The sequence below is a fragment of the Stigmatopora argus genome, chromosome 9, assembly GCF_051989625.1.
Source record: "Stigmatopora argus isolate UIUO_Sarg chromosome 9, RoL_Sarg_1.0, whole genome shotgun sequence".
Classification (NCBI taxonomy): domain Eukaryota; kingdom Metazoa; phylum Chordata; class Actinopteri; order Syngnathiformes; family Syngnathidae; genus Stigmatopora; species Stigmatopora argus.
In genome coordinates, this window is record NC_135395.1 from 17721986 (window position 1) to 17743170 (window position 21185).

Below are 21185 nucleotides of genomic sequence, written 5' to 3' on the forward strand. Positions count from 1 at the left end.
TTTGACATCTATCCTCGTCAGTACGAAACGATAATTATTTTACAAATGAACTTCTGTCTTATCCGAGGCCAAAAAGATTTTTATTATATTTTTAATTATTTGTAATTTAATGAGTATTGTCTCTGGTAAGATTTTATTAATGATATGTGTTCATACATTCAAAATAGATAGAAAATAGTAAAAACCTGAAAATAAAACAATTGATATTACAGATAGCAACACGTCCTATTAGCATTAAATATTGTTGCATTGGTTTAAAATGTCCAAAAATCCAAGAATTATATTTACTTTTGAGAAATAAAGCTCGCCTGTCTATCGCTACTTATCATAATAACAAACAGAAATTTGTACACTTTATGATGCAGAGAAACATCGTGCATTTCCCACGGCGTCCACTAGAGGCTGCTAGAGCTGCACTTATGAAATGAAAGGCGTCGTTTATAACAATGATTAGCCTTTAAATGCAACGTCCAAGACGTCATCGTCTACATCTTTTTTTTACTAACACGCTGCATTTCTATCGTCATCACGCGACGAGATGATGACAAGCTTCTCTAGGGTCGCACGTGGTTTTAATAGATCCCCCCTCTCCCTCTCCTTCAATGATGACCATGTGACCATGATGGTTCCGCCCAGAACAACTCGAGCATGTGTTGACATTCCGGTACAGTACCAAAAAAACCACACACACACACACAACCGTTCGTTGGGGAGGGCGTGAAAATGTTGCAGTTTTATTGAACCCATCTGCGCCATCATCAACGCAGCGTGTTCATCACCGGACCTGCCGGTTCCGTTCCGGGATGGACCCTCCGAACCGCCTCGCAGCTTGACGAGCGACCCGAGCCGAGCCGAGCACCCCCCAGAAAGCAGCTCTCAAGATGATGTCGCTGGTCGACCTGGACGACGACCAAAGGTGGGTCCCCACGCACGTCAATGTCGCGCTGCTCCGCGCCAGGGGACTGCGGACCAAGAGCAAACATGGCAGCCGCTACCTGTACGCGGTGGTCCAGGTGGGCAAGAACAAGTACACCACGGGCCTGGTGGACAAGGCCGACGTTCCCGTGTGGTCCGAGGAGTGCTGTTTCGAGCTCCTCCCGGGCATCCTGGAGGAGGATGAGGAGGGTGGTCGTGGAGCCTACCCACCCGGCTGCGCTGACCTGGTCGTCACCGTCATGCACCGGGTCCTCATCGGACTCGACGTCTTCCTGGGCCGGACGCTCATCCCACTGGACCGCATGTTTCGGGAAGGCTCCTGTCCGAGAGAGGAGTGAGTATACAGAACCTTGCAGAGTTAAACTGTTATTTTCTATAAATATCCTTGATCATGGCCCGCATGAGAAGCTTGAGTACGACCTACGTTTTGTGGCCCATTTTTCAGCAGTGCACTCTAACAGTGCCTGAGGGTCTAGTTCGGGAGTCAAAACCTAATAGAGTAATGTCTCGAATATCGCGGTTAATGTAGACCAGGTAAACTAAAAACCGCAAAGTAGGATCACCCCTGTTATAACTACGACTACATGTTTTCTTACCTATACATAAATACAAGTACAATGATAAAAAACTAATGTATTAATATCTAAATATAATGTATATAGCTTAAATTGTAATTACTTTAAATACTGTACTCAGTGAAAATAGTTCCTTAAAAAAACGGTATATGGGAGTTTTAGTCCAAGTCCTTTGTCTTGTTGTGGCCACGTCTGGTCTACATTATCCGCGATACTCGAGGGATTACTGTACTCGCCTGAATAAACATGTCAGGTAACAAAACGATTTAAAACACCATTGTCTCTTATGAATAGTATGTAAAATTAATATAGGAATCGGTGCAGAATTTCATTATTTATTTATTCGCATCCATTTTGTTGCTTGTAGTTCTATAATTTTTTTTAAGAGGATGGTAAGAAGGGGGACAGGAACTTTTGGAGACGTAGAAATTTTAGCTTTTGTCAACCATAATACATTACCGATTCTTCGGACAAGTATGCAATATTCTGCAAAGATTCAATTCAATGGCCTTTGATTGATTGAATCCAAATTATAAACATACGTATATTTAAGACAATCCGCTCCAATTGACGTACAGCGATAATAATACAAATCCGTTTTGATGCGTATGACTATGTTGTTGATGAAACGGCAAAAGTCAAAAGTAAATTAGTATTTTGATCAATTCACATTCAGTTGTCCTTACCAAAGCATTATAGCAGCGCTAGCGTAAACATATGGTCGATCGAAATCAATGTTTTAAAAAATCTATGCCAATTTGTGTGGCCACTGGAGTGGGGCTGTCACATTATTTTTGCAGTTCATAACTGAAATATGTGCTTATGGAGATGTCAAATATAGTAACCAATTTTTTCAAAACATGGAATGTCCACACATCTGAAATGATAGCGAGAATAGGCGTGCAGTAGCAGTTCTGTTCGTGTTGAATCTTCACACATGCGGATCAAATTCCTCATAGCTTCTTCATCTGGCCTGCGAACAGGTCAATCCACGACCGCAACGTAGCCACGACACAGCATTTTCGCGTCTCGATCATCCAAACCCGAACCACTTCATTCCAATTTGTCGTCGTTGTCTTCTAACGGGACTTCGGGGCAAACCGTAAACAGCAACGGGCGCACTTTTGAATGCTTTATTTAAGTTGGAATTTCAGAAGAGCATTGATTTGGGTTCGGATGACGTAACGGCGTTGTTGTGATGTCAAAGATTTGCACATCTGGCTTCAATTGCGGCCTCTCCGCCCGCCCGCCCGCCCTTCGCGAGTGTCCACAAGCTGTGGAACGTACACTCGGAATTCCGACCGCTTAAGAAAAACACGTTGGTTGGTCTAGGTTTCTTCGTATCTTGCGATAAAACTTGGAAAGCATCCGATTTGGGGTTTTGCTTTGAGGCTGGGAAAGTTTTTGTCGGTCAAAGTCAGCGCTCTGTGCGCAAGGCCTAAGGCGATATCGACTGATTATGTCATATTCGGTAGTCACTTTCAATAGGAAATCAATCATTTTGTTGTGGTTCATTTTGTCCGGGTGATACAGCGAGCAGTTTATTTTAAGATATATTACACATAGTTACATAAATACTGGTTTTCAGAGCAAAGTATAAAACAACAATGTCGTGTGGTATGTACTTTTTAGTGCAACCCACCACAAAAGTGATGCTGTTTTCAATAACCTTTGTAAAAACAACCATTACGGGCGGGAGGTCTCAAAATCTCACTTACTTTGTCCTGGTTCCTTTTATTGGTAAAATTTCCACTCCCCAGTCAATTAAGCCTGGGCACTTCATCCTAAACTTAAAACTTGATTATAATTGATATTTTCCAGATCATCAAAAAGTCTTAAATGTACCAAAAAAAATTGATTTGATTTGGTGATTCTTAATGATCCCATTGACTTTGATTTGCTTTGTACTTTGTGCTTTTGCTTTGTTGTTTTGCGGCCTTTACGACTCTACTGTCTGACTTATAACTATGCCTCTTCTTGCTTCTGTGACAATGAAATTTCCCGAATACGGGATGAATAAAGTTATCCAATCCAATCCAAAATACTATGGCAAGATTTTTGCATAAATGGAATGCAATGGAATGTATCGAAAAAGATGCTAAATTTCCCATGTAGTCTAACTTAAAATAATCTAAAATCTTGAATCACCTTTTTATTTCTTGACAATTTCCATATCGAGCTCCAGTTTTTCAAATAATGAAGCTATTGGACTAGACCACACTCTTCGGAATAGTTTATGATCGGTCGCCATTCACAAAGAGGAACCTCGTTAAAAGGCATTCTGGGACGAGTTGTTATCACGCTATAAAATGTGTTCCCGTGTCCTCTGTTGGATCATTTCAGGTGGTTCAAGCTGCACTCGAAGGCGAGTCGCAAGGCAAAAGAGCGTGGCGAGCTCCAGCTGACGGTGCAGTTCACCCGCAACAACATGACGGCCAGCATGTTCGACCTGACCGCCAAGGACGAGCGACGCTCCGCCTTCGGCCGACTCAAGGACCGCGTGACGGGCAGGAAGCGCCCGGACGCCGAGTCTTCCTCGGCCATCGTGCCGGGCCGCTACGCCGCCCTCTCGGCGCCGTCGGGGCAGCCCTCGGACGACGAAACCGGCGCCGAAGAGATGGCGGAGGAGAAGAGGAATAAAATGAAAGATTTCTTCAAGGGAAAGCTGAAAAAGTCGGCCGACACCCGGTCGTGCTCGTCACTGGCCTCCGAGAGCAGCGCCTCGTCCGTGGCCAGCGAGACCCTCGGCCCCCCGCCGGCCCTCGGCCTGCTCTCCGACCTCCCCAGTTCGCCCGTCTATTCGGTCGTGCCACGCGTGGAACCCCGCTACGGAGAAGGGGATCGCACTAAAACAGGTAATTTGACTTTCAGTTCCATTTATATCATAAAGGGAAAGGAGATATGAATGAATATACAGTAATCCACATGTGTCAAAGTGGCAGCCCGGGGGCCAAATCTGGCCCGCCGCATCATTTTGTGTGGCCCGAGAAAGTAAATGATGAGTGCCGACTTTCTGTTTTAGGATCAAATTCAAATGAAGAGTATAGATGTATATTCAATTTCCTGATTTTCCCCCTTTTAGATCAATAATTGTAATTTTTTAAACCATTTTTTTCTGTTTTTAGTTCAAAAATCATTTTGTAAAATCGAAAAATATATTTAAAAAAAGCTAAAATAAACATTGTTTTAGATCTACAAAAAAACTGAATATTCAAGGCTTTTAATCCAGTTCTTTTAATCCATTTATTTTTAAAAAATCTAAATATTATATCTAAAATGGTCCGGCCCACGTGAAATCAAGTTGACGTTAAAGCGGCCTGACACCCAACCCGAGTCTGACACCCTTGCAGTAATCCCTCGATTATGGCTGCGATGAACAAAAAATCGCAAAGTATAGTCACCCCTATTTTAAAAAAATAATAATAATACTAATTATATATATATTTTTTACATTTTTTAGGACACAGGAATGGCTTCCGCTTACGAGTTTCAGCGTGGATTTTCACATTTTTATGAACGTACAAAAAAAATCCTCCGTTTGGTCGCCGGACGTTTGACAACATGACAGAGAGTTTACTGTTGAAACCAGCTCTCAAAATTATATTCACCCGGGCGACCAAACGTCCGGCGACTAAACGTCCGGGCGACCAAACGTCCGGCGACCAAACGTCCGGCGACCAAACGTCCAGTGACCAAACGTCCGGTCACGGTCCGATGAGATGTACTTTTGCTTGTAATTTTTCATGGTGTAAAATTGCAATACATTGAATACTAGAGGTCCTTTCAACAGTTGCTAACTCAATAATACAAATATAGTCAAACTTACATTTCTTAAAAGCTAGGCTCCATCACACCATGACCCTTCGGTTCAATGATGAACTCACATTGTTTAACCTCCTAAGACCCAAACTCTTGCAAGGCATGCATTTTTATTTTCTCTTTGAGACCTGCTGAGGGTAAAAACAAAGAATTATCTTTTGACATGACGTAGTTTCTGAGAAAAATGATGTCTTCATGTTTGTTCATGGTCATCACCACATTTCTTCCACAGTTCTCAGCAGTCGGATCGCCACAAAGATCCCGACCCACAAGCGGGCCTCGAGCGACGACGCCAGTAAGATGGCGGCGCCTTCCCCTCCGACGAATCCCACCACGGAGTCCGTCGGGGAGCGGCAAAGCATGAGTCAGTCGCAGTCTTCCGTCTGTATAAATGGCAGCCATGTGTATGACTCTGAGCCTTCGATCCCAAAGAACGTCGGGACCACGCCATCCAAGTTGGTCTTGTTGGAGAAATGCTCCCCGCTGTCCCGTTCTCTGCAGAACCTGGCCAAGGACAAAGGTTCCCTGGCGGAAGGCCGACGCTGGTCTTTTGATAAGGCCAAGAAAGAGGAGCAAAAAGAGGCGGGGCCTCCTGAAATAGGCGTACTAGCCGAGCCCGCGGCGAACCCCTCCGCCGCCGATTCTTCCGATAAAGGCTGGAAGCTGAGAAAGAACCTGTTCTCCGGAGGAAGGAGCGATTCCGTCCCGACAAAGTCGGACGGGATACCGGCGGCGGCCCCCCCTCCCGAAGGGAGGTTCAGGGGCTGGTTCACCTCCACGGACCCCCAGAACAAGCCCAGGTGAGTTAGCCAACAAGCTGTTTGTTGCGATTCTCTGTCCTGAGTTGAACGTGGTTCGACTTCAAGAGCGAGTTAGACCATGCGTCTTCCCATTTCACAATGACGATGCCACCTAAGCACCCCAGTTTGACCCAATTTTAGACCATAGACTACTTCACACTCCATGCTTGATTATTTTGCATCCACGCTTTGCTTCATTTGAGTTTTAGGTTACAGTCATTTTTAACATTTGGACCCTTTTGCAATACCAGCTAATATTTTGGTGTCTGTTTTGTTTCGAAGCGTCTTTTTGGCTTAACTGAGAGGACCACTGTGCCCTCTTTTCCTCTACAGGCTGAAAGTGTCTCCTAAACTAGAAAACAACACAAACCTCCCTGCTTGCAACTTTGTAGTCGGGCACACTTCCTCCACCTCCGACTCCCCCTTCATTGAACAACCTCCCCCCCGTCCCCTCACCCCCCCAAGCACCCCCATCTCCCCCTCCAACCCCTTCTTTGAGGAGCTGCAAAGATCCCCTCCCGGCGCGTCCAGCTCCTCAACCTTTCGTTACACTTCACCGCACTCCACCCATGGCGTCCCCGGTCCGACTCGAGACCCTAGCGATACACTCCCGACCAAAAGGGAACGTCCTCGACCCCTGCCGAAGCAGATATCATTGCCTGAGTTTTTACCGCAAATGACCAATACGTTGGCAAACTCGCGGGAGTGGGAAGACTCCTTCGACACGTTCGCGTCATATAGACTCAACTCCCCCGGCGGAAATCCCTCTCAGATGCCGAGGTTCGATGACCTGGCGTGTCATTTTAATCCCCAAGCCCCGCCCTTACCTCCGAGGAGACCCAAGAGAACTTTGACCAAGGAGATCAACTCCGACGGCTGGCTCCACCGAGGCCAAGAACTGGCCGTCCATAAGGAAGCCTACCTTCTCTCCCGGACCGGAGTAGCCTCACTGCAACATGCCAGAGAGTCGGCATGTAAACGACTATCGTCAAGCGTGTCGCCCGAGAACCAGACCTCGGATTCCGCCCATCTGAACTCTCAAATTCGCGGACTGGTCCCATCTCCGTCCGAAGAGACTCTGAAGAAGTACCAACCCTTGGAAGACGTCACCGACTTCTGGGGCGGCATGCTTTTTGAACAAGACTTGTACGGGCGGGTTTCACGGGTGGGACAGCCCTATTTTCATGTAGTTAACAACAACACGGGCCTCGGGACCGTTCCCGAGTGTAAGACGACGATATCCTGCCCTTGGAATCAATCGTCTGACTTCCTCTCCATGTCAGAGTTAAAGACCACGCCGTCTTCTACCCCATACACGAACAATAATGCTAGTTTCACGCTAACCTCTGAAGATCTGGACGCGAACGTGAGCCATTTCGATTTCGGCTTCGTAGATTCCGACGGATCGTCTCATTCAGACGCAGCAGAAGGCATGGAAGGCCTATCGCACGATTCCCAAAGTGCCGTACACCGCGAGGTGAACGCTAACGCCTTTAAAGACACCAAGTTACTCTTAAGCGACTCGTCTTTGGACAAAAACACCTGCAAAGTCTCTCCGGTTTGCCAGGACTTTCTATTCGAGACCAACAGCGTTAGCAACTTGGCTAAAACCCAACAGAATCAATCCGATCCCGCCTTGGATAAAACGGAAAGCAACGATGCTTTTAAAGAAACGAGAAAAGACCGTGACGACAATGGGAACCTTAGAACCGAGCTAGAACTGTTTCCCGCCGTGGCTAGCGCACGGGTAAGACCAAAAGGAATTCCATCCGCGAGCAGGACCGAGCTGGGTTTACTGTCTTCGCTCCTCAACGAAGGTCCGTCGTCCTATCAACCTAAAAAATCTGCTCCATCTCCCAACGTGGCATTATCCGACCACGAAGACAACATCCTTTTCAATAGGTCGCCAAGACCTGATTGGTCACTTCCCTCGGAGGATCATTTAACCGAAAACCCTTCTGAGATGGGCTTCGAAATCCTCCACGCCAAAGTCAGCCCTCATCTGACGAGTCCTCCAAAGTCTGCCGAGGGATGTTCTCTCCCATCTTCTCCCCACTTGCCCTTTTCCACCTCCAATACTGGGGAGCATAGCGGTGGAACCAGTAGGTCTCTGGTTGTACCCCCCTACAGGACCTCCTCTTGCTCCTCCTTCAACTTAAGCAGATCGACCACGGATCTTCAACGCTCACTTTTGACTGAGGAACCTGGACCAGATTGCAACATGCTCTACCAGGAGAGCAGGTGAGAGTTAGCAATCACACTGGGAAATAAATAAACTCCCCCTTTTTACGGGCGCTTAGGGAAGACGGCGCCGATTCAAAACGGGCAAAAGTAGTCGTTTCAATTTGATTTGTTCATTTTTTTTGCTCATTTGACGCATGCATGCTCTCATCGTTTTTGCTGGTTGCTGCCCAACTGCTCTTCACATTTTTCTTGTGTCATCATCGCATGTTTTGGATCTTCGTTCTCGCTCATGTTCTTTAGCTGGATTCCGTTATTTTTGATAAATATTTGTATTTACATTCTAATGACCTGCAACCAAATAGCCTAAAATAGCTAGCTGCTAATTATCGGAAACTGGATTATATATATATATATATATATATATATATATATATATATATATATATATATATATATATATATATTATTATTATTATTTTTTTAACTGTATTAATTTACATTTTTAGATATTGACTCATTTGCTACCATTGACAGCGAGTTAACAGAATCAGTGACAAATAATCCATAAGATTGCAAATATTTATTGATATACAGAATGTTTTATAATATTTCTATACTTATATTAACACTATTGAAAGAAACCTTGCGGTAACAAAAGAAAATGTCCAACAAATCATCATAAAACGCTCAATTAGTTGCATTGGGTAAGCAGATTTATTCGCTTTTTTTAAATACATTTTTAAACAATTGGCTTGTAAGCTTATTTTAGTGCTGCACAACTGAAAAAGGGTATTTGTGATTCGTTTTTTTCATTGAAATCATTCTTTTATATTATTATAATGTGATAGCTTTGTGTAAATTGAGTGGACAAAAACATTTGGGTAGTAATCCCTTGAAAATCGCGTTTAATGTAGACCGAAAAATATATGGTATATAAGATGGAAGCTTGTTCCAAACGACTGCTGTTCTGACCTCCCTACAATGTAGACCACACCCAGTGAAGCCTTTGAGCCAATCGGAGAAGAAGGAGAGTCGTTCGGTTTTCGAGAAACTTAAATCCACCATCAGCCCGGGACGTTCCGCCCAGCAGGTGGCGGCTGAACCCACGAAAATTCAGGTGAGCTTCATCAGTCCTCCCTAAAAACAAAAACATTTTATTTTTTCCTTATAGTCCAGAAACTACGGTAACCTAAAATTTCTCCACCTCAGTAAAACACCAGTGCTTCTAAGACAACTCTTAAAAAGATTCATTCATTCTATTTCTGAACCGCTTATCCTTACAGGGGTCATGGGGGGGGGGGTGCTGGAGCTTATCCCAGCTGACGGACAACCATCCACACTCACACTCATACCTAGTGGCAATTTAGAGTGTTAGCCAGCTAGCCTAGCATGCATGTTTTTTGGAATGCTGGGCGAAATCAGCGAAACTCGACCTGGATTCAAACCCAGGATCCCAGAACTGCGAGGCCAACAATTTAACCACTCATCCACCGGGCCACCCCTAAAAAATTCTTTTTTAAACTAAATACATTAAAATAAGCCTTATATCAGCGTATCTTACATCTGTGAGTTGCCACCTACCATCACATCTCCCTCCATCTTCTCCGCAGGAGCCCACCGAGGACAGGTCGGCTCTGTACGAGCACCTAAACAACATGGAGCTCATCTCCTTGCTGCTTCAGCAGGACATTGACATGAGCAAGGAGCGAGCGGCCTCCGAGCTGCAACAGGCTCAGCTGGAGAAGTGCGAGGCGGAGCTGAAAAAGGTCAAAGCGCAGGTGCGCGACTTGGAGGATTATATTGACAACCTCCTGCTGCGCATCATAGAGCAGACGCCCACGCTGCTCCAGGTGCGCTCCAGACACAAGTGACGCTCTCGTCCCACAACGTAGGATTTAGTAGACGGGCTGAAAGCAAGATGTCTTCCAACCGCTACTAATCACCTCTTGACATATTATTGCATGCGTGCCGTTAATAACACTAGCAAAAAGGCCCAAAACAATACAAAAAAGCTTCTATTTGCTTCAAAAAGCTTATCAAAACCAGTTTTTGTCGTTGGCACTAGTCGAAATTAGAATCTAAATGCAAGATTGTACTATAAGAACAATAAGTCGTTATTATTCGACGGTTATTATTTAAATTATTATTTTGTAAATGCAAAAAATTGTTGTTTTTTTTACTTGAGGGGATGCTAAGGTAAGTATTGTTCCGAAAACAAGAAGTTAGTCAGCAAAAAAAAAATGGTGTTCATTATTTCAGTGTTCTAAAATGATTATTATTGTTTCCTTTTCCGACACGGCACTGCGTTCCTCAGCTGCTGTGCTCCAGATGCAGACTCAGACTACGAGCGTGCTCTTTGAGTATAATCACGTGACTGCAGACTTATTTCCATACAAGATTTTCTCATGTAGAACAAGTTGGCTTCTCAAAGATGTCTTGTCCAAGAATAAAATGTCACCCTAATCATCATGTGGCCTTTTTGGTGTGGATGTTGGCACTTGCTGACTGGTGTGATGCCCATTCTGACCACTAGAGAACGCGCTCACCCCACTTTTTCATTACTATAAAAGGATGGGGTTAGGGTTGGTCAAAGATGAATCGGTTGCCAGTGAGTTAATCGCAGCAAATTAGAAAAATATCATTGAATATTGTGAGTAAAGAAGCTTAAATTCAACCTACATGCTACTGCACTTTACCGTTTTAACACTAGGTGGGGCTAGTTATTTGAACAGTAGCTCAGGGATCAAAACCTGTCCAAGTTAATGTAGTAAACTAGAATAAAACTTGTCTTATATTAAGTTGTATAGTCAATTTACTTTTTGTACCTCAAAGTTATTGAATTTATTTGATAATCAAATTAAAAATTCATTCCCTGTTCCAAATTCCAATTGATCATCCCCTACTTGAATTCCAAATGAACCCATTTTATTACAATATATTTGTGTGACCTACTTTGATAAAATAGCTTGCGTGCGTGTTTCTTTGGGGCATCTATCTATTATTCATGTTCATATTTCCTGCAAAACATAAATGTTTAATGCTCTTATTCTGTCTCTCGCTATCAAATCTACACTATCGATCGGGTCAGTTGTGCAACCATCCGTCATCGATCGATCACGTCGTGCGTGAGTCACGCACGCTACGTTTCTAAAAAACCGAGGCCAAATGGACTACATTTCCCAGCAGGCTTTGGGACTGGCAGCCAACCTCATTCCCCACCACTACTTTCAGCTGCGAGGAGTTGACTGCACTTGGGGGCGAATGCATCGGGTTCACACTTAATCCCTGCAAAAATAATAATAATAATCTTAATCATAATAATAGTAAGCAGATCCCTGTCATGGCGGAGGCTTGTGCTGCTTTCCGGCTGGGCGGATCGCGATACGATCAGGTAAGGCATCGTGATCTTTCTTATCGGATGTAGTGATATTTAACGTGCAGGTTAGGGGGGAAAAACAGGGAGCTTTGTGCCCTCCCTCCGATCGTTCGAGCGGGGCTCGGGATGCTTCTTACTTGCCTTGACTTTTAGTCTCAGTAGAAACTCGTTAACTTTTCTTTCCCTCGGCGAAAAGAGGCATTTTAACGAGTTTACTAGGCTCAAACAATATGGAATAATCCACGATGTGCCGTTCAAACTATCTTGTGTATCAAGTCAACAATGTGAATTAGGTGATGTATTGTTTATGTAAGAACTGCCTTAAAATTGAAGCTCTGGCTAATGCGAAATTATTCATTTACTATCAGTTTAATGTATTACATGAATTCCCTTCTAAACTAAAGGAGGAAAAAAATCAATTATCCCTTTTTGAAATGAATCCAAATGCCATAAATCTGTGTCTGACGGCCGATCGGCGAATGAGTGCTTAGTGCGTCGGTCTCACAGTGGGGGATCTGGGTTCAAATCCAGGTCGGTCCACCTGCATGATCTCCCCGGGCTTGCGTGGGTTTGCTCCGGGTACTCCGATTTCCTCCCACATTCCATAGACATGCATGGTAGGCTGGTTGGACACTCGAAATTGCCCCTAACTATGAATGATTGGTTGTTTGTGTCACCGTGCCCTGCGATTGGCTGGCCACCAATTCAAGGTGTTCCCTGCCTCTGGCCCGGTGTCAACTGGGATATGCTCTAGCACCCCCCGTGACACTAGTGAGGATAAAGCGGTTCAAAAAAATGAAATGAGAAGAAATCTGTATCAGTTCCCCCTTTTCCCCCCTGTATAAACCAGCGAAAATCGAGTTATATAGTTATAGTTAGACATTTGCACTAATTATTCAACTAAAACCCCCCAAAAGGCGATTGATTATTAAAATAACCATTAGTCGAAGCTGTAGCTGTGTATCTATAGTTGCCTCACAATTAAAATGGCGTCCATCGCAGCTCTCTTTCAATTATAATAAGGGTTAAGCCGTATATAAAACCAAGAGATGTTTGGTCATGAATTTGGAATGGCTGAAGGCAATCTTGCTGGAAACCTAATTGACTCCTGATTGGAAAAAGGACGCGACTTGCCACTGGCGTCCGAGAGCCGAGATTGATGGGCTCCTCACTTGCATTGAACTCAGTCCATTACTCAATTTTCCATTCCCGCAAATGAGTGATTAAACATTTGCATGGCTCAGCTTCGTGAAAGTGACATTCAGGTTTTAAGCGCTGGCTTTTTTTTGCTGATGCGGCTGCAGCATCGTGGGAATGATTTACCTCCTCCTCCCTCTTCTCTGAGCAAAGTCCAACTAAGACGCATCACTCGTCCAGTCTTATTTCATCCGCACGGGACGGACAAAATCACTTTATTTTATGCAGGACATGCGTGGAGATACGAATGGATTGGTCAGTTAATTAAATGTTAGCGCTCTTTGCGAAATGATCATTGCTGTAATTGGCGCTGAAGACCTTCAGGATGAGTTCTCAGACCAGCATTCTTTATTTGGTTTGGATTGGATTGGATCACTTTATTCATCCCGTATTCGGAAAATTTCACTTTCACAGTAGCAAGAGGGTGAGAATACAGACACAGGAAAAGACATTATAGACATAAATAGATAGCTAATAAATAAGTTAATAAATAAATACATACAGAAATGAATAAATAAGTAAATTAACAATTAAATATATAATAAAAATATATTAAATATTATAAAATATATCAAATATCAAATAAAAATATATGAAATATATTATAAAATATATTAAATATCAAATAAAAATATATTAAATATATAAATATAAAAAATATAGAAATAAATATATAAGTAAATTAACAATTAAATATGTAATAAAAATATATTAAATAAATTATAAAATATATTAAATATAAAATAAAAATATATGAAATATAAATATAAAAAATATAGAAATAAATATATAGATAAATTAACAATTAAATATATAATAAAAATATATTAAATATAAAATAAAAATATATGAATTATATAAATATAAGATATAAAAAATAAAAAAAATATATAACTAAAATAATAATATATTTGCAAAAGAAAAGACAACCTTTGATAATCTGACTCCTGTTTTCTGAATTCTTTTCCAACAGGCAAAAGTGGTTGTTGATTCCAATATTAGTGGACGAGTTTCACTTAAAAAGGAATTTCCATATAAGGATTTTTTCTACGGCTAACTAGTCTGCTAATTAACTTGATTTAGCACTTAGCCCTTGAGAATTCTGGTAGGATCTTTCAGGCTATGTGAACACATACACACACAATTAGTATGAGTAATGTCAAAAGGGTAAGGATATATTTTGAGTGCCCCGACACCCCTTAGCGAGTTCGCTGTCCAAAGAGGGAAGCCGTGACAATCACGACGGGACTTTTACGCTTGTTTTTCAACGTAGTTTTTACCGAGTCACGTCGCTGCTAAAAAAACGAGGCCAGTCCTTGAATCGGCGCTAAATCTCGCCTTGGTTTGTGTGCGCAGAGTGTTGCGCAGCGTCTGTGAAAGCCTCGTTGTGTTGTCGTCCCCCCTGAGAGCTAGAACTCATGCATAATTAAAGCCCGCTCTTTCACGGAGCAGCAACACGGGAGGGCGAGACGGCCCAGGCATCCCAGAGTAGCTTTTTACACTTGAGGAACGCCAATCAAGGTCGTTGACAACCGGAATCGTGGTTAAAATGCTTTTAAAAAAGGAAGGTTTGCTTAGTGTTTAGTGTTTTGAATCTCGTTTTGATTGAAGCTGCCTAGTGGCGCTCCATCTGCTTTGCCAAGCGGGCCCTTGGCGGTATTCTTGCGCTTGTTCACGCTGCTGGCATTCACGCACGGCAGTTGGCAAGAGCTGATGGGGGACAGTGAAGGCAACGCTAAACATAAAAGGGGGGAGGCTTGACCCACAGTTTCATGCTTCATTTAAAAAAATAGGTTTCTATCTGCATGGCAAGGCTGAAAAAGCTGATTTTTCTCCAAATGTTCTCCAAATAACTTCATCCTGTTCTGTGTCGCCATTCCAGGGTTCCTTTCTGGGCCGTCTCCGACATTTTGTGGACGTCATCGACCCGAGCACACTTTTTGTATCTGAGGTAAAAAGTTAATATTTAGATTTTTTTTTAAATAAATGGATTAAAAGAACTGGATTAAAAGCCCTGAATATTCTGTTTCTTTCAATAGATCTAAAACAATGTTTATTTTAGCTTTTTTTAAATATATTTTTAGATTTTACTATGATTTTTGAACTAAAAACACAGAAAAAAATGGATTAAAAAAGGACAATTATTGATTTAAAAAGGGGGAAAATCAGGAAATTTAATATACATCTATACTCTTCATTTGAATTTGATCCTAAAACAGAAAGTCGGCACTCATGATTTACTTTCCCGGGCCACACAAAATGATGCGGCGGGCCAGATTTGGCCCCCGGCCGCCACTTTGACACATATGACTTAACACATAAAACTTAACACATAAAACTCATCATAATTCCAGGTGTGGCTGCAAGAGTCCATTTGTTCTTTATTTCAAATCAATGACCAGATTTATCTACACTAGTTTCACTGGATTATTGTAAAAATAGAAACGTCATTGATGTCTTTGATGTCATTGATGAGACTGAATTGAAAATACCTGTTTGCTTTTACACGCGAAAAACTTGAACCTTTGCCAGTCCATTCGTTTTTCACCAATGCAGATCTTGTCGATTCTGACTGTAGGAACGACTCAAAGACAGCATCAAGCTCTTGGATGACTTCAAACATGGAACCCTTCCCCCGGGAATCTCCAATCTCCAGGTGAGTCTTCCTCCCATAGAAATGACGCTAAATCATCTAAACTTAATCGATTGACGCCGTGTTAATTCTTCTGCCTCGTCAAGTTATGGGAAGCCCAAAAGATCAAACAGGTGAGTCGTCGACAACACGGCGCCGCTCGCACGTGGATGACGCCATCTCGTCATCCCAGGCCATCATTCATCCCGACACGGGCGACAAGATCTTCATGCCCTTCCGAATGTCAGGTAGAAGAAGATGAAGATCTTTAGCCGAGTCCCCCCGTGTCGTTGTCCTCGTCTGGGCTCAGCATTTGTTTATTTGTTTACTTTCTGGCCCGCGCAGGTTACGTCCCGTTTGGAACGCCCATTGTAAGTGCCGCACTGTCGTCTTTCCTCCAATCATTGGCTTAGCCTACGCCAATGTCATTCTCATGGTCATATTTTTATTCTTGAGGGAAGATGAATTTTGGACTTTCTTGATTCCAAAATAAAGCTCTCTTCCCTGACTTCCATCTGCCATAGGTCATCGGCCTTCTTCTGCCCAATCAGACGGTGGCATCCACCATTATATGGCAGGTAAATATGCATAGTGTTTCATCAATGCATTCATCATTCTCATTTTTGTCTTTATTCTTTTTTTTAGCTCAATTCAGAAGGGCCTTGACTTGTCGTATTTTCTGACTATAATGCACACTTCAAATCCTTTATTTGCACCTTATTTCCAAGTTTGAATGTGAATGTAGAAATTCTGGTTTGCTTAATGACATTTAAAAGCTAAAACTCAGAATAAGATGTGGTGAATTGCCAGTGCTTTTTTTATAATTCATACTTTATCACGATGCTACTTTTTTTGCAGTGGCTGAATCAGAGTCACAATGCTTGTGTCAACTATGCCAACCGCAATGCCACCAAGGTAAGCGACACAACTCACGAATGCCGTGGTTCTTTTAGCAAATAAGGAAATAAACCCACATATATCATAACATATTTTGGTCTGCGATTATTGTTTTTTAGCCAACGCCAACGTCCAGATTTCTGCAAGGTTATTTTGGAGCTGTGACCAGTGCCGTGTCCATTGCTGTGAGTCATTTTAGTAGGCTTACAACCACTATATTTAAAAACAACATTTGATAAAATGTGCAGTAAGTCTCCACATATTTATGGTTCACTATTTATTTATATGATTTTCTCTTTCTTTGTTCTTGTTTTTCCCTAAAAGGATTACAGTAATCCCTCAATTATTGCGTCTTCACTTATCACAAATTCACTACTTTGCGATTTTTTTTCTGCTATTAATTATTTTAATGTTTTTTTTTGGTAACTTCATAAAAATGTGAAAATCCACACTGAAACTCTTGCTACTAGGACTAGCACTAAAGGAAAAAAAGTTATCATAGGGGTGATCCTACTTTGCGATTTTTAGATTATCGCGGCCATGTCTGGTGCACATTAACCGCGATATTCGAGGGATTACTGTATTGATTAGTAATGTTTTTTTTGTATGAAATGCCATTACTAATCATTGTTATTTTGTTATGAGTGAAGTCCAGTTGAAAAAAAAAGTTGTATCTTTCTTCTTTTTTACACTTTTTTTTTAAAGATAACTCAAACAATATTATCATTTTCGTGTTTTAAAAATGATATTGCCACACTGAATAAATCTCCCCTTCTATTTATCATATAAAGCAGGGGTGTCAGACTCGGGTTGGTTCGCGGGCCACGTTAACGTCAACTCTATTTCATGTGGGCCGGACCATTTTAGATATAATATTTAGATTATTTTTTTTATAAATGGATTAAAAGAACTGGATTAAAAGCCCTGAATATTCAGTTTTTTATAAATCTAAAACGATGTTTATTTTAGCTTTTTTTAAATATATTTTTAGATTTTACAAAATGATTTTTGAACTCAAAACACAGAAAAAATGGATTAAAAAATGACATTTATTGATTTAAATTTAATACACATCTATATTCTTCATTTTAATTTGATCCTAAAACAGAAAGTCGGCACTCATGATTTACTTTCCCGGGCCACACAAATTGATGCGGCGGGCCAGATTTGGCCCCCGGGCCGCCACTTTGACACATGTGATATAAAGTAACTTCAAAAGTGGCACCCAAAAGAGCAATTTTTTTTTTATTCTTAGAAAAATGGGCACTTTTTTAACACATCAGCAAATCCAAGAATTTGTGAATATACTAAACTGTGATTATGCAGGGCTTCACTGAAATCAAATTTATGCAAGATACGTGTACAATAACTTATTGGATGCCATTGACGGCTATGAACACCAATACCAGTGAAACACCATCACTCAATACCAGCCTAGATTGAACGTCTATACGTATCTGCTTTTAACCATTTTATTAGTACTCATGATTTTCTCAAATCTCAAGCTTCCTATTTATTGCCTCTGTTTATGAATGTGGTAAAATGAATTACAATGATGTTTCTTATTGAATGCTAACTGATGTTGTCAATAACCTCAATATAATTGAAAGTCACATCATTTGCCATCTTTTAAAATTCTTGCATTCGGATTTTCATTGCTATTTTGGTAGAACTTGTAGTCCAAAATATTTTTGAATATGTCATAGGTGGGACTAAATGTGCTAATTCAGAAGGCCAATAAGTTGAGTCCTGCCACCAGAACCATCATTCAGCGATTCGTCCCGTTTCCAGCAGTCGGTACGTTTTCAAAGGTCGCAATTAGCGGCGTTCACGGGCGCTTTTGTGTCTCTTTCCTCGGCTACGCTCGTCTATATTATCGGTGGCGCCCTTCTAACATGATATACTTGTAATAACCTTTTCTCTCGTCCCGCTCAGCCAGCGCAAACATTTGCAACGTGGCCCTGATGAGACACAACGAACTTTCCGAAGGCATCGACGTGCTGGACCCCGACGGCAGGGTGGTGGGCTCCTCTAAAATCGCCGCCGCGCACGTGAGTGACGGTTTCCCAGGCCGAATTATTTCCCGTCGACGTGGCTCGGCCGCCCGCCATCTGCTCTCCCGACGGAGGGAATTAAACGCGCCTCTGAAAGCAAGCGTGCTGTCGTCCCGCAGGCCGTGGCGGAAACGGCGTTCACGCGTGTGGTCCTCCCCATGCCCATCTTTGTGCTGCCCCCCATCATCATGTCCTACCTTGAGAGGTAAGACCACGTGCACTCAGAACTTTTAGAACCATTGCAGTTATCAAAATCCCATGACCGTATTTTACGGACTATAAGGCGCACATAGTTTACGACTTATTGTCAAGTGGGACTTGTAAATGTAGTTTTTTCTCTCTGACCTAAGACAGTTTTTTAATAGATAGATATTTTTTAGGCTACTGCTCTGAAACCTTCTATTTGTCCATCGCAACATGTCAGAACCTAACGAGGCGTATTTTAATGACGCGTTCAGTGGGAGCCGCAGCCTGGGGCCCATGGAGAAATGTTCAAACCTGAAAATCTGGAACAGCAGCATCTGCTGTTTCACAGCTGCGCTCACAATTTACATGACTTTATTTATTTATTTATTTTATATTTATAAATAGACCGTGGAAATCATAGCAGGGTGTTTCAACTTTTTTTTCTGTGAGGGCCGCTGTCAGAAAAATCAAATTATTCCGGTGACAATTTGATATTGTTCCGCTTTTGTTTGTTAAAGAGAGGATTAAAATTGGGTTAAAAAAAATTAAAACAAATTAAAAAATGATCAGGTTCTGTTTTTTTTTTTTAAGTATTATATAATTATTTTGTACTGGGTGAAAAATGCCATTATATATAATCAATATAATTATATTGGTTATTAGGGATATAGTATGAGTACTTCTGTAACCACCTTCGTTAAAATAGATTGGACGTCTATTGGCGTCAATGGCACTGAGAAATAATTATTCAATCTGTGAACTCATAATCAGACTTTTTTTGCACTTTGAACCTCAAGATGTCGAATCATCTTGCCATATATTAAATGAAGAATGGCAATATATCAATATCTTGCAAAAATGGATCTAATCTTATTCTATTTAGAGTTTCTGTTAATGAATAATAGAGCAAGTTGAATACCGTAATTACTCGAATATAACGCGCACTCGAAAATAACACGCAGGTATAACTTTGGGCCAAAAAAATCTGGAAAAACGCAGTACTCGAATATAGTGCGCACCTAAAATTTCCCGCTGACGAAAATCAGAAATCTTACCTTTTTTTCTTCGTTTCACGATTGTTTTGTTCAAACAAATTTATTCATTAGAATCCTTCAAATGAAAAGTTCCTCTCTCTCTTTGTCTGTCCTCTCATACATCTCTTCGTTGAGAATCCTATCAACGTCCACGCTTCCTTCATCCACTTCCTCTTCCTCCCACAACACATCATCCGATTGGCTTTACGAGATGACGTAAAATCCGTGCGTCAAAGTGAGTTTGACAATGCTTTTTTCGATCGAAAATTTGTAATTTATTTTAGTTATTGATTATAACACTGAACTGAGAGAGGGTGAACTGAGACGGGTACGAGGCTAGAGGGGGGCAGTGGTGGTCTCGGCTTCACGAGATGACGTAAAATCCGTGCGTCGGCTCTACGAGATGACGTAAAATCCGTGCGTCAAAGTGAGTTTGACAATGCTTTTTTCGATCGAAAATTTGTAATTTATTTTATTCAATTCAATTTCAATTCAATTTATTTGGCAAGAAAAAGCACCAGGCTAAGGGCCATGTAACAAGACAAAAAAAAAAAAAAAAAAAAAAAGAAAAAAAAAAAAAAAAAAAAAAAAATAGTTTTTGATTATAACACGCACCCCCAACTATTGGAATTAATTATTTTGCAAAAACCTGCGTGTTATATTCGAGTAATTACGGTAATTGTCCCTTGAGGTGGTTTTGAAGCAGAAGATGAAACCCGCAATTTTGCCCATCCCAAAATAACTGCAGGCTTCTGAAGGAAGGACGAGCTCCCTTTTCTAGTTTCCTTTTTCTCTCCCTGGATAAATAAGTTTTTCGTTGCACGTGGCAGGTTGCGTTTCCTGCAGAAGAACCGTCGACTGATGCTGCCCATCCACGGCGCCGTGTGTCTGCTGACGTTCGGCCTGTCGCTGCCCGTGGCCATCAGCCTCTTTCCACAGATGTCCGAGGTACACACACACAACGCACACAATGGCCATTTAAGGTCAAAAAGGGGCTCCAACGCCCCCTCCCAAGCGCACGCTCCTCTAGTGTTTGTCCCCTGGATTCTAATTGGAATGTCACTTTCGAGCACCTCTCTCTTTGTGTTTGATTTTTTTCCCCCTCAACCACTTTACAGATTGAGGTGTCTCGCCTGGAGCCCGAAATTGCCATGGCAACAGATTGCAAGGTGGTGACCTACAACAAGGGTTTATGACGGGTGACGCCAGGAAACAAAGACAAGCGTAAAATCTTGCCACCACTTATAAAATGCAGAGAAATACCGTCTTCCCTCGATTATTGCGACTTCAATTATTTGCGAATTCACTTTTTCGTGTTTTTTTCTGCAATTAATTATTAAAAAAATAATAATAATTAAAAAACATATATATATATATATAATTTTTAAAAAAATGCAAATATATATATATATATATTTTTAAATTATTAATAGCAGAAAAAAATCATGTAGAAGTGAATTCGGATTTTATGTTGCTAGATGGGTCACTAATAAAA

The 21185-nt window shown here is 41.6% G+C and overlaps 2 protein-coding genes across 3 annotated transcripts; both read left to right on the top strand.

Annotated features, from left to right (window-relative positions):
* Positions 1-466: 466 nt before the first annotated feature.
* On the top strand, positions 467-10777 carry rab11fip5b (RAB11 family interacting protein 5b (class I)). Of its 2 annotated transcripts, XM_077610375.1 has the most exons (8): positions 467-664; positions 768-1270; positions 3855-4366; positions 5563-6130; positions 6464-8371; positions 9302-9431; positions 9925-10164; positions 10629-10777. In XM_077610375.1, the coding sequence occupies exons 2-8, from the start codon at positions 882-884 to the stop codon at positions 10686-10688; spliced, it is 3807 nt and encodes a 1268-aa protein (XP_077466501.1). In that variant the 5' UTR covers positions 467-664; positions 768-881; the 3' UTR covers positions 10689-10777. The 2 variants fall into 2 exon arrangements, with proteins under 2 accessions (XP_077466501.1, XP_077466502.1); XM_077610376.1 differs by lacking the exon at positions 467-664 and having other exon boundaries at positions 681-1270; positions 9925-10777.
* A 581-nt stretch (positions 10778-11358) lies between these two features.
* On the top strand, positions 11359-21021 carry sfxn5b (sideroflexin 5b). The gene is made up of 14 exons (XM_077609316.1): positions 11359-11705; positions 14770-14838; positions 15466-15543; positions 15627-15653; positions 15713-15767; positions 15865-15890; positions 16044-16097; positions 16378-16434; positions 16536-16601; positions 18123-18213; positions 18352-18467; positions 18590-18675; positions 20521-20638; positions 20809-21021. The coding sequence occupies exons 1-14, from the start codon at positions 11655-11657 to the stop codon at positions 20884-20886; spliced, it is 972 nt and encodes a 323-aa protein (XP_077465442.1). The 5' UTR covers positions 11359-11654; the 3' UTR covers positions 20887-21021.
* Positions 21022-21185: the final 164 nt, after the last annotated feature.